General features: G+C 43.6%; 1 protein-coding gene across 3 annotated transcripts in view; it reads left to right on the plus strand.

Annotated features, from left to right (window-relative positions):
• FBXW4 (F-box and WD repeat domain containing 4) overlaps positions 1 to 16,511 on the plus strand; it is a 63,901-nt gene that overhangs the window by 3,353 nt on the left and 44,037 nt on the right. For 2 of the 3 annotated variants that reach the window (XM_065672093.1, XM_065672094.1), the window contains exons 2-4: positions 9,680 to 9,775; positions 12,571 to 12,756; positions 13,935 to 14,067. In XM_065672093.1, coding sequence (XP_065528165.1) covers positions 9,680 to 9,775; positions 12,571 to 12,756; positions 13,935 to 14,067 — 415 coding nt within the window. The remainder of the gene's footprint in view (positions 1 to 9,679; positions 9,776 to 12,570; positions 12,757 to 13,934; positions 14,068 to 16,511) is intronic. The other variant, XM_065672095.1, reaches the window with a different exon arrangement.

A 16,511-nucleotide genomic window follows, 5' to 3' on the forward strand; every position in this document is an offset into this window, starting at 1 on the left:
TCCATTTTTTTAAAGGGTGATTAACTTGAAAATGACACCATTCCTTTAAAATGTTGCTTCTGTTAGGTGTATCTTCAGATAATTGTAATGAGAAGGTGGGAGGGAACAGGCTTTAGCTTGTAGTGAAACAACTGTTTGCACAGTCAGCTTGCTTATAAAACTTTGTATGCTGAAACAGAGTGGAAAATTTATTACTGTTTGCAAACCCCTGTGAACAGCATGGAAAAGAGAAATTGTAGTATACCTGAAATAACTTGATTTTGGTTTTTAAAATTACCTATTTCTCATCCTATGTACCTTTAAATATTGCCAGTTTGTTTATCTCAGGACACAGGTTTAAATAATTTTAAATGGAGTTGCTAATGTTGTCAAAGGAAGATGTGGACTTAATCCCAGACACTGGATGTTATGCTGAAAAAACATATTCACAACATTGGCAATCTTTCATATTTGCCCTTTCTGGTAGATTCAGCTAATAGGGAGCTGCAGATGTAAGCAAAGTTAAGTATTTAAGGTATTGATTTAACTGTGCACTTGCAGAAGAGGAAAGAAATTGGATTTGATCAATGTTTCTGTATGCTTCATTCCTTTGGGGGGGGAGGGAGGGGATCACTAGGTTCACATCAGTGTGAATTATTGTATGTTAGGGACAGCAGGGCCTGACTTGGAAGGGTTCTTAAAGCACATTCTTAGAGTTAAAAATGTGCCGTTTCTTCTTTGAATCAGCAATAAGTAAATGCTTAATAGGATGCTGTGTCACTATTATGGAAGTATAGAGTGGGTTTAGATGGATGTGGTTCTTGGCACTTGTCCTACAAGTCTCTGTATGTCAAGCTGCCACTTTTTCTGTATAGTCATGTTTATTTAATGTATTGTTAATTAAATTTAATTCCTGTACTGCAACAAGACCTTGTCATGGGTATGGTAAAAAGATAGTCCCTATGCTGAAGATTTTTTGCTTCACTTGGTTGTTAAGAGCAGCTGAAGCAAGAGTTGAGCCCCGTCTTTGTGACATAAGGTGAAAGGAGCTTTCTTGTTCCAAAAATGCATGGCGGCATATCACAGAAAAGTTAAGGCTTAAGAATGGCTTCTGCAGCTAAACTGTAGCTGAGCAGTAGCACAAAGGCTTTGGGGTTTTTGGTGAGTATAGTGATATTACAGTTGTGTCTAGTAGCCTGTGTCTGTTTTGCCAGCTGTTGTACAGGCCCAGCAAGAGCAGTCTCTACTTGCTGCCTAAATAGCCAGGGTAAACAAGGGTTGGGAGGGGAAGAAGAGGCAGAGCGATGTCAACCAAGCTGCCCTCTGTGCAGCAGGTCAGTGTCAGAGCCAGGAATAGCAGAGGGTGCTTTAAGTCTTCATGCAGTGCCTGCCTGCTGGACCACCTTGGACTGAGGAAATCGGAGAGGCAAAGAGCTCATTGCAAGGTGGTTCTTTATTTAAAGCATGGAAGAAAGGAATTAAAGTTGCAGCTGGCCTAAACTTATTTCCCCGTAGTTACAAAGGAATTTTAGAGGGCAACTTAAAAGTTGCAGCCTAAATAGCCTGGCAGTGTGCTCTTTGTAATATATTAACAGCTGTTGTCAAAATAGAGAAATGTTCCACTGGATGTCTTCACTCTCTCTGTCTCCTATCTGGCCTCGCCCGCTAGGAACGTGGTATATTCTCCAGTTCAAAGAAACAGATTCATTAACTTACGAATTTATCATCTTTGAGTATTTAAGAGCTTATGCAAGCAATTCTGTGAGTTAATAAAAGCTGTGTTTTCTCCAGATCTTGGAAAAATATATACACCTGCAGGAGCAGGAAATGGCCAATCTATGCAAGTCAAATCCTAATGCAAACTGCAGCAATCACAAGAGACCTCTGCCTCCACTGCTGGCAGGGGGGGGAGCGTGACTGCCTGTAAAGCTGCTTCAGTTTCCTTCATCTTTTAAAACTTGTTTTACCAAGGTTTCATTACTTCATCAGAAATGGAGTAGGCAATGAACTGGTGCAGATGATGCAAAGGGGAATACTCTGGGGAGGATATTGCAATAACGGCAAAATCCTGGAAGAGGGCACACAGCTATTGCTTTGTGCTGTAAAAGTCAGTGGTTTTTAGAAACTCCCATAACATTTGTTCCTATTCTGTCTTCAGCTGGGCAGGTCAGATCTGCCAAGACAGCTCCACAGTATTGAAACTGCTCGTTGTTCTGGGAATGTGAAATTTTTTGGAGGAGTTTTTTCAGACCTGCCTACCTTTCCCTTAAAATCTTCACGAGTTCAAAGTGGAGGAAGAATTTTACCTAGTTCAGGGCTTAAAAAATGTGTGTTGTGCTTGCTGCTATTATCCCTGTAACATGCATAAGCGAGCTAGCTATGGATTATTTCATTCTGTCCAAGCACTGCCCTGTTAGTCTACTCTTTCAAATGAGGGTATATGTGACAACCATTGAGCAGCTGCAGATTTCCTCAGGTCTTCCCAGGGCCATGCCTTTTTGGAAGCAGCCCAGATTTCATCTCCAAAAAGCCTACATAAGTTCCTGTTAGAGGCCAAATCCTGCCTGGAGTTTCCAGCCATGATCCCATCACAACCACTTGTAGGGGAGAACGCGTTTAATGGCAGAATGGTCTGTCTGGGTAAGCCTTGGTGACGATGTTTTTTTGGGAAGCCTGTGTGAAGGCGTGTATGTCTGCATGTACAGATTTTTTTTTGTATCTGTGATTCTGATTAGAGTTTTTGGCTTCTTCATGCAGCTAAATCATTCAGCAGAGCTTGAGGTGTAGAGGTAAATCTGCACAGACTGGTGACATCTAACTGAGCGTAGACACGCTAGAGGAGGCAAGAAACAGCAAGAGAAGTCCGCAGAGTTTTTTGAACCCATGTCAAATAGGAAGGAGGGGAGCACAGGAGGCAGACTGAACCTGGCAGTAAGCTAAATATGGGTCACGATATGGTAAAGGAATTCAGGTGGAATTTTTGTCGTGGAAGAGCCGTTTTGAAAGCTGGCTGACTTGTTGAGGACAGCAACAGGAGCTCCTGACAGAAATAGCTTTTCCCTCTTGGCTGTCTGTTGGTGGCCTGTGACTTGTAACTGCACTGAGACCCTGCCACTCAACAGGTGTGTCACCATTACACAAATAAGTGCAGTTGGTCCCTGTGTTAGCCATCCCTGCCACAGGGCCAAGGTTGAAACTGGGGCTTAGCTACTGTGACCTATTTGTTCCTCTCTATGACCTTTCCAGTCAGGCCTGGCAGACTGGTGACAGCTTTTATGCACACAGCGGATTTTGTCCACAGAAGAGATTCTGTCTCAGCAGGTCTCTGCAGATTTGCGTTTCCAGATGAGCTCTTCAGCACTTAAAATGCAGCAAAAAGACTTTGGTGGGTTAGGATGCCCCATGCAGCTGGGAAAATACACAGTATGACATGTTGGTGTTATCTTCTGTAACATGGTATGTGTTGTTGCAGGCAGCATTGTTTTGGCACATGCTGAAATTGTAGATGGCTAGTAGAAATCTCCCTAGTATGTGGTAAAGCACAGAAGCTCTTGCTGTTGCAGAAATAGCAATTCTGGTGGCAAAGGACCTTGGCTTGGGAGGGAATCAGTGAAGGCAAAAGCTGTTGGAAGTGAAGCTTAAGGATGAGATGTGCTTAGTCTCTGGCTGAGTGATTCTTTCATTGCTTTCTTCTGGGGCCCAGGCCAACAACTGCCATGGTGGCTGAGGTCACCTGGGTCAGTGGTGCTGTGGGGGGATAGTCCCAGTCTCTCACTTCAGCATCTGGGAAGTGGGCTCCAGAAGGAATATTACATTTCTTTTAGTAACTCTGCCAAGAAAGAGAGGAAATCCATAATTTGAGCAAAATAGTTTTAACTTTTCTTGTAGGGTGGGGTGAGGTAGGAAGGGGGAAATGAAAAATCCTTTATGATGGGTTGCTTGGGATGGCTTTTATCCTTGGAACACTCTCTCGGGCTGAAAGAAAGGTTCAGCTTCTCTTTCTTAATGTAACAAAGTCTTTGTAAGGGGAGCTTCCATCAGGAGTGTCTGCAGTTGGAAACATGCGTTATTTCAGGTCATGTATTGCACTGCATGATTTGGGGTCCTGGTAGAATGCTTTTGGGGTTAATTAGCTAGTGACAAAGATAGCCTTGCTCTGATAGGCTTTAAGAACGTTTTCATAGACTCATAGAATGGTTTGGGTTGGAAGGGATCTTAAAGATCTTCTAGTTCCAGCTGTGGTGCCGTGGGCAAGGGCACCTTCCACTAGACCAGGTTTCTCAAAGCCATGTCCAGCCTGGCCTTGAACTGTGCTGGGGATAGGGCAGGCCCAGCTTCTACAGGCAACCTGTTCCACTGTCTCATCACCCTCACAGTAATGGATTTCTTCCTAATATTAGATCTAAATCTACCCTCTTTCAGTTTAGAACCATCCTCCTTGTGTTGTCACTACCTGCCTTTGTAAGAAGTCCTCACCGACTTTCTTGTAGGTCTCTTTTATGTACTGGAAAGCTGCTCTAAGGTCTCCCTGAAGCCTTCTCTTCTCCAGTCTGAAGAAGCCTAACTCTCTTAGCCTGTTTTCTTAGGAGAGGTGCTCCAGCTTTTTTATAGTCTTCGCTGCCCTCCTCTGGACTTGCTCCAACAGGTCTGTGCCCTTTTTATGTTGGGGTCCCAGGGCTGCATGCAGTATTCCAGGTGAGGTCTCATGAGAGATGAGTAGAGGGGAAGAATAACCTCTCTTGACCTGCTGGTCACACTCATTTTGATGCAGCCCAATATATACTTGGCTTTCTGGGCTGTAGGTGTACATTGATAGGTCATGTTGAGCTTCTCATCAACCAGCACTCCCAAGTCTTTCTCCTCGGGTCTGCTCTCAGTCCATTCTCTCCCTAGTCTGTAGTCGTGTCTGGGATTGTCCTGATCCAGGTGCAAGACCTTGCACTTGGCCTTGTTGAACTTCATGAGGTTTGCATGGGCCCACCTCTCAGGCCTGTTAAGGACCCTCTGAATGGCATCCGTACAATCCAGTGTGTCAACTGCATCACACAGCTCAGTGTCATTGAAAAATTGGCTGAGGGTGCACTCAATCCTGCTGTCCATGTCACTGACAAAGATGTTGAACATTGCTGGTCCCAATACTGACTCCTGGGGAACACCACTTATCACCAGTCTCCACTTGGACATCAAGCTGTTAACCGCAACTCTTTGACCATCCAGCAAATTCCTTATCTACCAAGCGGTCCATCCGTGAAATCTGTGTCTCTCCAATTTAGAGACAAAGATGTCATGTGAGACAGTGTTAAATGCTCTGCACAAGTTCAGATAGATTATGTCAGTCCCTCTTCCCTTACCCATCAGTTCTGTAACCCCATTGTAGAAGGCCACCAAATTTGTCAGTCATGATTGTCCTTACTGAAGTCACATTGGCTGTCACCAACCACCTCCTTATTTTTCATGTACATAGCATAATTTCCAGGAGGATCTGTTCTATGATCATGCTGTTCACCGAGGTGAGACTGACTGGCCTGTAGTTACCTGGGTCTTCCTTTTTATCCTTTTTAGAAATGGGGATTATGTTTCCCTTTTCCAGTCAGTGGGAGCTTCACAAGTCTGCCATGACTTCTGAAATAGGATGGATAGTGGATTTTGCTTGAATTTAATTGAGTTTTCACATTCAGTGTTTGCTATTTTCTTCATCCTTTGTTTCTTGCCATCTTTCTAGGATGGTGGGCTGTACTTCAGTTGCCCTCTAATGCAGGACTCTGTAGGTCCTGGTAAAATAGGAGTCCTTCTTCAGTGAGTCAGCCTTCAGCAGTCTTGAAATTCACTGTTGCATGGCTTCTCTGTAAACATGAATGCCAAGATCTCGATTTCACAGTGTACTTAAGCATGTACTGAATTTTAAGCATGTGGCTTTGTATTTTGCTGGATTGCATACTAAGAAAGGTCAATATGTTAATTAACTGGTGGATAGTGGTCCCTCCACGGTATTGTACAAAACATTTGTGTTCATAAGGTAGTTTTATCTCCTGACTCTTTAGATGTTTAATCCAGTTGCTGAAGTGAGAGGTAGTTAGGTCAACCACTTGGTGTGGATGTGTGATATCTGCTGATTATCTTAGGTCATCATAGAACAATTCTTAAAGATTTGCACGTATAGAAAATGGTTTGATCATGATTGAAGCAAAACAGTCTTTGCAGGGGAGAAAAGGGTCTTTTTTATCAAATGATTAAGTTTATATGTTGATACAATTTTTAACTCTTAAGATTTGAGAACTGCTCAGGTGCATTGCAGTGACGTTCACCTTGTTGATGTATTCTGGGAGTTGCTCTGGGAGATGCTGTTGAGGAAACAAATCAGATTATATCTTGGCACTTGATTCCATCACTGGGCTTGATTTAACTTGTCTTCTGCTATAGGGGATCAAATGTCTCTGACAGAAACGTGAATATCATTGCAGTTCAGCCTCTGCTGCCCTGATATTGGTAAAGGGGAAGGATGCATCAGTCCAATTTTTACATTCCCTTTCTCATGGGCTCCCTACGTTCTGTCCCCCTTCTTGCCTCTATTGTGAATAAATAAAATGTCTGAGAAATAAAGGATGGATGTTTCTAAGACATGTTTAAATTAGCTGGATCCAGAATTGCAATATGGCAGAGGCAGGCTGGATGAATAATGTATCTATTAACAGTAAAACAAACAAAAAGACAAAACAAGCAAATAACCCTCCAAAAGCCCACCAGCCTTCCCTCATATAGATCATAGAATGGTTTGGGTTGGAAGGGACCTTAGAGATCACCTAGTTCCAACCCGCTGAAGTTGAAGGGCAGGGACACCTTCTACAAAACAAGGTTGCTCCAAGCCCCATCCAACCTGGCCTTGAACACTGCCAGGGATGGGGCAGTCCCAGCTTCTCTGGGCACCCTGTGCCAGTGACTCACCGCCCTCACAGTAAAGAATTTCTTCCTAATATGTGATCTAAATCTACCCTTTTCCGGTTTAGAACCATTTCTTCTTGTGCTATCACTACATGTCCTTGTAGAAAGTCCCTCTCCAGATTTCTTGTAGGCCCCTGTTAGGTACTGGAAAACTGCTCTAAGGTCTCCACAGAGCCTTGTCTTCTCCAAGCTGAAAAAGCACAACTCTCTCAGCCTGTCCTTGTAGCAGAGATGCTGCAGCTCATTATGTTCTTCATGACCTCCTCTGGACTCGATCCAACAGGTCCACAACCTCTTATGTTGGGGGCCCCAGAGCTGAATGCAGTCAGCTATAGTTCTCCCCACCCAACCCTCGCCCTTTCCAGTCAGAAACTTTTGATTCATGTGAAAGGAAGAGGTGTCTGTTACAGGAGTAACTGCAGTAGTGAACTGGTACTCTGGGCCAAGCCACTGTGTGACTGTCTTCTGGAATTCCTCTTTCAGCAGTGGGAGGATCAAGACCTGCCCCTCAAATAGAAAAGTGACCAGCAGCGTTAAGATGGGGGCTGCTTTTTTTGACCTTAGATTCACCCTTCTTGGAGCCTTGGAAATTACATCTAGGCTTAGTAGGGTTTGTGCATTGAGCTCAGGATGTCTGGATGGGCCAGTATGGGTTAGGGAGGGGGTTGTGGCATGAGTGTGTTTTCCATCACTGTGCAAGCTGGTGACTTAAAATCTGTACATGGGGAGAACTTCACTGAGGATTGAGTGTGGGGAGGAGAAGCCTTTTGGAATAATGAATGGAATTGGATGTGGGCGGAGAGCCTGAGCTCTGTCTGGGAGAGTAATAAGCAATGAGGAGAAGAGGCTGCTGGACCTGACCTGACATTTCAGTGCTGTGGGTTCCTCATCTCAGACCTCCTCATCTGGTCACATGAGCTCCTTCAAGTGCTCCCTTTAAAAACAGGAATTCCTCTTCCTGCAGCCTAGGCTAACTCTATGGGTTTGTTTATTATTTTTTAGAAGGGGTTAGGAGAAATAAAGAGCTCGTAGCTTCCTAAATTCAGTTTTATTTGGTGTGGCTCTACTGATCATAAACTAATGTCACAAAGCTTTCTAGGGGACAAGAAGCTTTTTTATGTGTGGTTGCTGTTTTTGTTTAAAATGGGTCACATGCCTAGGAATGCAGTCAAATTATAATGGTGACTAAGTGCCGGAAAGCATAGAAAAGGGGAGGGAAGGGTGAGCAGAAAAAAAGGAGCCTGAGGCTATGGAAGGAAGGCTGGGAAAATGAGAATCTGGCCAGACCCCAGGGCCAGGTTAGAGATTCCTACACCCATTAACAGCCACAGGGGATGTTTATTTACAGGGAGGTAATCTTTGTTTTAAAAATGACAGAGTGTCCCAAAATCCCACTTTTGGGAAGTGCGTTGGGGGCATAGTAGGGATGGGAGAAGGGAACTTGTTCTGGTCAGGCACCAATAACCATCTCTCAATGATCTTCCCTTCATCCCTATAAATCTGAGAACATTGGATATTGAGAAATTAATGGGGGATAAACTTTTATAATCTAGTTAGTGGTTCACAACCCCTAGTTACAAAGCATAACTTCAAGAGTTTCTTCTTGTACTTTTCTGATCTTTCCTACCTAAGCAGCTCCACCAAAGATATTAAATAATTAAGTTTATGATATGAGAAAGATGGGAGTTAATGCTGTCTTTTCCCTTCCTCCCTCTTTATAATCCACCCTGGATTGTAAAAGCAAGACAGATGTTGAACAGCTGCTTGAACTAAGTATGTTCATGTAGACTCTGCGACCTTGACCCCAGGTCTCGGTGGTATCTACCTTTTGTCACCTCTTGAGCTGTGCTGATCTTGGCTTTTCCCAGCTTATCCCAATAACTTTGATTTGTATCCCAGTAACTGCTTATTAAAAGAGAGACTACAGTTCATAAGTTTGTCTGACTGAGGATAAATAATTTTCCAGCAATGTGGTGGAATTCTCTGTTGTTTGGTGAGCTGCTGCAAAAGAAAGTCTGTCTTGGGGCGTGTGTGCATCAGGTGGTTGGTTATACAGGTGAATGAATTTTATTTTTAGTTTGAACATACCTTGATTTCTAATTCTTGTATCTGGCTATGTGATTGTCAGGTAGGTCAGGGTCTGGAGCAGTTTCTTTACCGGTCTTCTGTCTAGACACACTCTCCTGGCTTCTAGTCTCAGTGTTCTGACTAGTGTTTCCTCCATCTGTTCTTGTGTGGTAGTGTCCTTATGTTAATTGGTTTAATTTAGTCTCTATTAGAAAACTGATGTCCTTTTTCTCTAGTTGTTCTGGTAGTTTTTTTCCATGTCATCTTGCTTTGATTACGTTTTGTCTCAACCTGTGTTGCATTTGGTGTACTAGATAGGTCTTGATCAGATTTAAGGCTTGTACACTAATGATCATCAGGGATGGCTTTCCATGCTGATAAGCACCCACCCTGCTCAGTGTTATTACGTTTTGTCTCAACCTGTGTTGCATTTGGTGTACTAGATAGGTCTTGATCAGATTTAAGGCTTGTACTAATGATCATCAGGTATGGCTTTCCATGCTGATAAGCACCCACCCTGCTCAGTGTTCCTTTCTTGTCAACTCTTAGGAGTGTGCTTACGCTAGTGTGGCTCAGGCACCACCAGTGTTTGCTTGCTCATCATTTGTGGAATCTGTGACCAGCTTGAGTGTATTTGTTGTTCATACAGCATCAGTCGCAGCTGTTAATCTCATCTCTCTTCTTCTTTCTGCAGAGCGCCTGGCATTCCAGTGAAGGAAAGGGTGAAAGTATCTCAGAACTGGAGGCACGGACGGTGCCGGAGGGAGACAGTCCTGAAATGGAAATGCAAGCAAGTGGCTCCTTTGTCTTCTGCTTTGTTCTGTGTCAGCTGCTGCTGAGTCTTGATTTTTTGTCTGTGCCCTGAAATGAGATGTTTCCTGCTCCTTGTAAGACCTTGTGGATCACAAGTGATGTTGCTGGCCTGTTTTGGGTGTTGCTGATTATCTGGATGTGGGGTAAAAGGAGTTTCTGTCTTGCCCTAGAGATTCATTCTGAGAGTTGAGAGTTACTTTCTTACTAAGAGCTTGAATTTGTCATTATTCTCATCTGTGCAGTTCTAGCTGGATTTAGCAATCTTTACTACAGGTTTTAAGCTGTTATGTTCCTATCTGTTGCTGTATACCATGGGCAATTTTCTGTCCTGCTCTCACAATGAGCATACCTTGATCCCAAATGTGAACTTGTGTCCCCTCAATATACTTGCTTTGTCTGCTGTGCTTTATCATGGCCCCTGATTTGGCTGTAAAAATCTGAAATGCTAATTGCTGTTCTTCTACCTTATGCTTCCTCCTTCACTAAAAAAAAAGTATATTTGACATTAGTGAGAGGCGATGGTTGTTGAATTCTTTCTTGCAAAGTGTACTCAGCTTTCAAAGCAAAGCATAAGGTAGGTCTCTTGTCTGCACAGCACATCTACATTTTCAGCCTTCACATCATCAGACAGTAGATAAAATGAGAGAGACTATGGTTTGTTAGCTGCTGAAGAACAGGGACCTTCTACTGAGCTTTTCATGCTTTTTGTGCTGTCTAGATTGAAGTAGAGGATAATGTGCCACTGCTTGCCTGAAGTCCTGGGAACAACTGTAATGAGCAGAATGGGTTTTGGTGCAGGTTGTATACCTGCCTTTGAAGTGCTTGCAACCATCTGTGAAGACAGGCTCTGTGGATGTTAGTGATCATTACTAAACCAGCTTCCCAAGTGAAAAGGCAAGGACTGATTTAATGAGGCCACCATCTGAATGGCATCCTCTAATTTTCATTTGTCCTGCTTCAAATTTGTTGCTTCTCCTTATGAAAAAGCCATAGAAAAAGGTAAAAAGCTAAACTGCAGCAGGAGGAGAGCCACAGAAACTGGCTGTAGCTTAAGTAAGCTGGATATTCACTTGCTTTTAGAGGACTGCGTAGGAGTGGAGGAAGGAAAAGGAAATCAAAGCTTGCCTAAAACCAAAGCTTCTGCTCTAGAGATGCCTCTTACTTTTTCCATGCATATGATCAAGTCCCAGATTAACATTATAGCCTATGTTCAACTGCTTTATGTGACTAAAAGCCTGTTATTGGAGATAAATGCAGGTGAGCAGGAAGCTTCTATTTGATAAGTAATCTTGTTCTCTTGCTTGTTTCTGGTTCTAAATTGTGATGTTACGTGGAGCGGCTATGTGTAATGGCTCTGCTGACAAAGAAAATTGTGACCTCTGAGAATGAATGATCTGCAAAAATGAGGGATACAGTTTTTTGAGAAGCTTCCCTACTTTTGAAACAGTTTGTTCCTGAATAGTTTGAAAATTGAAAGGCTGCTCTGTGGAAAGGCTCTGATTTTGCTCAAAGTTTGCATGCGTTGTTGGTGCACTCAGCAATGTCTGCAGAGTGGAGACAATTTTACACATCCATGCCCAATAGGACGCAAGGCCCATGTCTCTCTGGATATGGCAAGGCCAGATGCAGAAGGCATATTTGCTGATTCTCTGGTGCTTAAGAACAAAGAGCTCTCTGTCCAAATGTGCAGTGTAGCCTGTTCTGTTTTCTGTATTTTGATTTTGTTTCAAGAATAAATAAACAAAACTTGTGATGACAGACTTGATTCAAACATTGCTGGAGTGTCTCCTTCTCGGTCTCCCAGGAAGTGAAGCATTTTTTCCCCTTGTAATTTCAATTTTCAGAATACTTTGGGACAGCTCCCTTAGCAGTCCACTGCCCTTGGCATGGCACTTGTCTGTAGAAACCTGCCACTGTCCCATAGAAAGCATGGGGCAGAAAGGGTGTATGTGCTCTTCTGAAAGACAGACAACAGAGATCAAGAGATAACCCTGAAGTTGCTTTTGTTTGAGAGGTGGAAGAGGTGTGAATGTAGAAAAATAACTCCTCTACATGATGAGCACAAAGTGCTTGGACGGCTTCAGACTTACTTACCCTGCTGCTTTACATATCAGCATACAGTGAATGGAAGAGGTGGAAGACTTTCTGCTTCTAGGAAGATGTGTGTTATTTGATGTGACCTGCTCAGATGCATGTGAAATACTGGCAGCTTTGTGGTCTCTGCTGAGCATCAGTAAATAATGTGCAGGATCAAGACTGCATCAGGAGCCTCCTATTGAAGGCTCTGTTAGAAATGCTCAGCATAGCTCACAAATGCCTGATAGCATCATTTCTTAAAAAGTACAGGGCTTGTGAAATGGGGTCAGGGAGCCTTAAGTATTTCCTATCTGAACTCAGTAGACTCTTGGCCATCTTCTCTTTCAGAGATTCCATGCTTCCTTTACTTCAGCTCTTGGTTAGAAAAATGCCAGCAATGTGATCTGCTATGTATGTTGCTGGAGAAGCCTCACTTGTTAGCTGTGCTACTATATTAAGCCCTGCCTTTGCATGTGAGCAGCAGCTCCAACTTCCCAGTTTTCATGAACGGGCATTTGCTTTTGTTGATACGTTTACATATGCAATCTTCTATTTCCTTTTTGTGTGTTATTTGTGAAGCTATCTTCTTGTCTTCTGCCTGATCCTGTACCCCCTGTCCTGGTTTGAGCACGGATAGAGTTAATTTTTCTCCTAGTAGCTTCTTAGCTTTCTTCCCAACCTGCTGTCTGTTCGCAGTTTGATGCCCTGGATAGAGCTGGATGGCGAGTACCTCTACCTGTCTCAAGCAGAGAACATCCAGGCCTACAGGCTGTGTCCTGATGGTACAGGTTTGCAGCGTCACCCTCAAGCTATCTTCTCTGGCCACCAGGAGGACGTATGTCGCTTTGTTCTTGTCAACTCTCACATCGTCAGTGGAGGGGGGTAAGTTGGGTGAATGAAGAAGCCCAAGGAGTGTGGCAGTGAAGTTGGAAAGGCTTTGTGTAACTCCAGCCCAGAGCAGAGAAGTCAATATTGCTACACATGTCCTCATACTTGGCTGTGTTCAACTGCTGCTGCTTCCTCGTGTGATTTGGTTCTGTCCTGAGAAAGTTTCTACTACAGCAGTAGAGGAGCAGAGTCTTGTGCTGTCGACCTTATCAGGTGTCCTTTTCTCTTTTGAACTTGTGTCTATATCCACAGGATAGTTGAATCAGGATTGACTGATCAGACAATCCCAACTGATGTGCAGTTTTAATTTCTGTCCCTGTTAGAGTCAGGGTAGCCCAACAGTGTTCTGTTATTCGCAACTGCTGGTTAACTGGGACCACAGTGGTGCATAAAGCATTCTAGACACAAGTGTATGTTTGTTAAAAGTACTGGTATAATCATGGAGAGGGGGAAAACTGCCAAGCATTCCAGCACACACACATTTCTCCAATTAATTTTGCATTTGACTAGCCTTTTTCAGTAACAGCAAATAACAGAACTGTTATTTACGAAGTTTTAGCTATTAATATACATGGCACTTAAACACAGAATTGGGAGATGCAGGCGTGGCTGTCTGCCCTGGATATCTTGAGACTCTCCCCTGTGAACTGTAGACCAAAATTCAGGTGAAAACAAACACATGCATGTAAAATTCCAGTAACTGTATTGGTTGAAAAAAAAGTCTAAATACCTTTCTAGTTAATTCAAAGCACAATACCTTGCACGGCTGCTCTGAAGTAAATGAAAAGCTGAGGCTTGGACATGGGTGAGAATGACCTCTCACTTTTTCCCTTACTCCAGTCATTGAGCATCCAGCCAGGATTCTGGCAAGCTTAAAGCAGTAGGAGGAGGAATGGCTGCTCTGCTAGTTTCTGCAGCTTAACACCAAGTGGAGGGTGGAAAGAGAGCCAGGAAAATTTTCATGTGCAGCAGCCTTTGACTGGCCAGATGTGGGATTGTAAGAGAACAGGTGATGTGTGAGGAGTGGAGGGTTGATAATGCTGCATGAATTTCAGCTCCCGTGAGACATCAGTCCTGGTCTTTTTGTGGTACTAATGTGGCACTAATGGAAGGTGTATGTTCAAGGGAGATGCAGCTGATACAGACTCCCTGCCTGGGGATTTGTTTTTCAGAGATGGAAATATTGTCCTTCACAAGATCCATGGCTCCTACAGCATCAAGTTTGCTGCACATGAACAGGAGGTGAACTGTGTGGACTTCCAAGGTGGCCTTATTGTCAGCGGCTCCCGGGACAGAACAGCGAAGGTGAGCAGTGATGTTCCAGCAGCTGCAGGTGCTGCTGCAGAGGTGACTTCAGAGGTCTTGTTCCATGAATGTTTAAGTGTCAGCAGAACTGTTGTGAGCCCTGTCTTGTGTGTCTGCAGGAGGAGTGCAGGACATCTTGCTGTAGGCTCAGGTCTCTGAAAAGATGCTTACTGTGCCAAGCTTTTAAGAAAGAGATTTGTCACTTCATGACATCAGCTGCTGGTTTAAACTAGGAGGTGCAGAAGGCAGCAGCTGATGTTTTGCTTCTTTTGCTGTACATCTGTCTAACACTGCAGTGGTGATCCATGCAGGTAGTCTGAAATTTGTTGTATTTATCTCAAGCACATCCTTGATTTGTGATGCAGTTCTGCCTCACATGTTCTCTATTGTATGTTCAGTCTCTTTAAGGGATAGCATGATGTCTTTTCCAAGTCTGTAGGGTTGTGGTTTATTTATTTGTGGTTTGTGGTGGTGTGGTGGGTTTTATTATTATTAGTAGTGGTAGTATTTTGGGGTATTTTATTGTTTGGGTTTGGGTTTTTTTTAATCATTCTTGGTTTGCAAACCAGGAGTGAAGTTAGACTATGACTACTGTTAGCTCCCATTTTTCTCTTCCAGCTGGCATCACTAATCCTATCACACAATTTTTGACTATTTATTTTTGAGGCAGGACCTTGTTGACTTTTGTCCTTCTGGATCTGGTTGGGAGTGCTCTATTCCTACATGGACCTGGGGAGTTTTTCTCCTGATCTCTAACCAGCTCTGTTTTACTAGTTTAGGAAACTGCATGTAGGTGTCTTGCCCTTGTTTTGCTTGCATGGTGTAACATCTTCACAACCACTTGTTTCATTGTTGGAAGTGGTTGCTGTATGTTGAAAGCTTTGGCTGTTGCTCAGGCTAGGCTGATAGATACTCTTGGCCCCTGCTACATACTGTAGAGTATTAATGGAGGAATTTCTGTTATTCCTGTTTTGCAAAAGGGGAAGGTGAGGCAAAGAAAGACTTAAATGTCTCTTTCAAAGATTTGTAAGTGTGGTAGTGGGCAACTCTCTGGTGGGCTGCTGAGCAGCATGACGCTATCTATTCTTGTTTTTCCCTCTGTATGGGTCTGCTCCTGGGTAAAATTACTCCCAAGCGGAGCAGTGTTCAGATGCAAAGGACACTGCTGGGGATGCTGCTTGTCTTTTGGGAGCAAGGCCTTGATGCTGCTTTGTCTCACACTTAAGCAAGGCTGCTTCTCTATGTTCTGTGGAGCCTCTTTGCTGGGAGAGTGCCTTCTTGCTGCTTCCCTGGCAGCCAGAGGACAGACCTCCCTGACCTTGAGAACAAATTCCTGAAGGCCAGAGGGGAATTTAAGACTGTTTTTCTTGGAGCTAGTGTGAGATCTTGCCCACCGAATGCTTGCCACAGCATAGGCTCTAGGGATGTTCACTTCTTATTTTTTATCATCTCTTTTGTAGGCTGCCTTGTTTGCGTGAATGAGACTCTTGGAGGGTGGAAGGGAATCCCTACCAGCCTTTTAAAGGGGCTCTAAGTGTCTAAGCTATTGAGGGCTCTGCTGAGTGTTGATTAGGACTAAGCCCTGAAGAGCTGCTAATGTACATTCCTGTGTGATAGGCACCAGATAGTGTGCTCTGAGCAATATTTTTAACCTGTAGGAGATAGGGATGCCTTAAAAGAGTTAAGCTTTTCTGCTGCTTTTGCTGACACTAGGTGCTAAATTCCCCGCTGACAAGAATAGCCTGCAATCCTGGGCATTATCAACAAACAAACAAATAGGGCACTCCCAGCTTTGAAGTCTTGAAGTAAAACACTGGGGGTGGGTTACAGAGAACTAGGGGTCTCCAGCCCTGTGGGCCAAGAATGAAGGCAAGGTGGAGAAAATGAGGGCCACAAGCAGAGGTCCCAGCAAGAATCTGGGGCTGTTTATTAGGACTTAGAAACAAAGGGGTGTGTGGTGAACTGGTGGAAGGGAATGTGCATGTATGCACTTACGGGGGAGGGAAGACACTCTCCCACATTGTCAGTGGCAAGGGGAGTCTGTTTGAAAATAGCCTGAGGTACACATAAGAAACTTGGTCGAAAGGGAGTGGGTTTATAGAAAACCTATTTTACATGGTAGCGAACGATTAATTTTATAGATAATATGAATGGAGATTTTTCAGGGCTGGTACAGAATTTCCCCATGCTGTTCAGTTGAACAGCAGCGATTTAAACTAATCCCACTTCTTGTTTATTTAACTGCAGAAGATAAGTTGCTGTGGTGAGTGCTGCCCTAGAGAGCATATGATGATAGGGGTGCTCGCTCTGTTACCAGTGGGATGGAAGGTCATACTCATAAGCTGAATCTTTGTGTGACTTTTAAGTGCTTTTTTTCTGTAAGTAATTGAAGGCTCTGCTTCTCAGAAATAAGTCATGGGAACTAGGGAGAGCATCTCAAGGAA

This window comes from Lathamus discolor, chromosome 3 (genome assembly GCF_037157495.1).
Source record: "Lathamus discolor isolate bLatDis1 chromosome 3, bLatDis1.hap1, whole genome shotgun sequence".
NCBI lineage: Eukaryota > Metazoa > Chordata > Aves > Psittaciformes > Psittacidae > Lathamus > Lathamus discolor.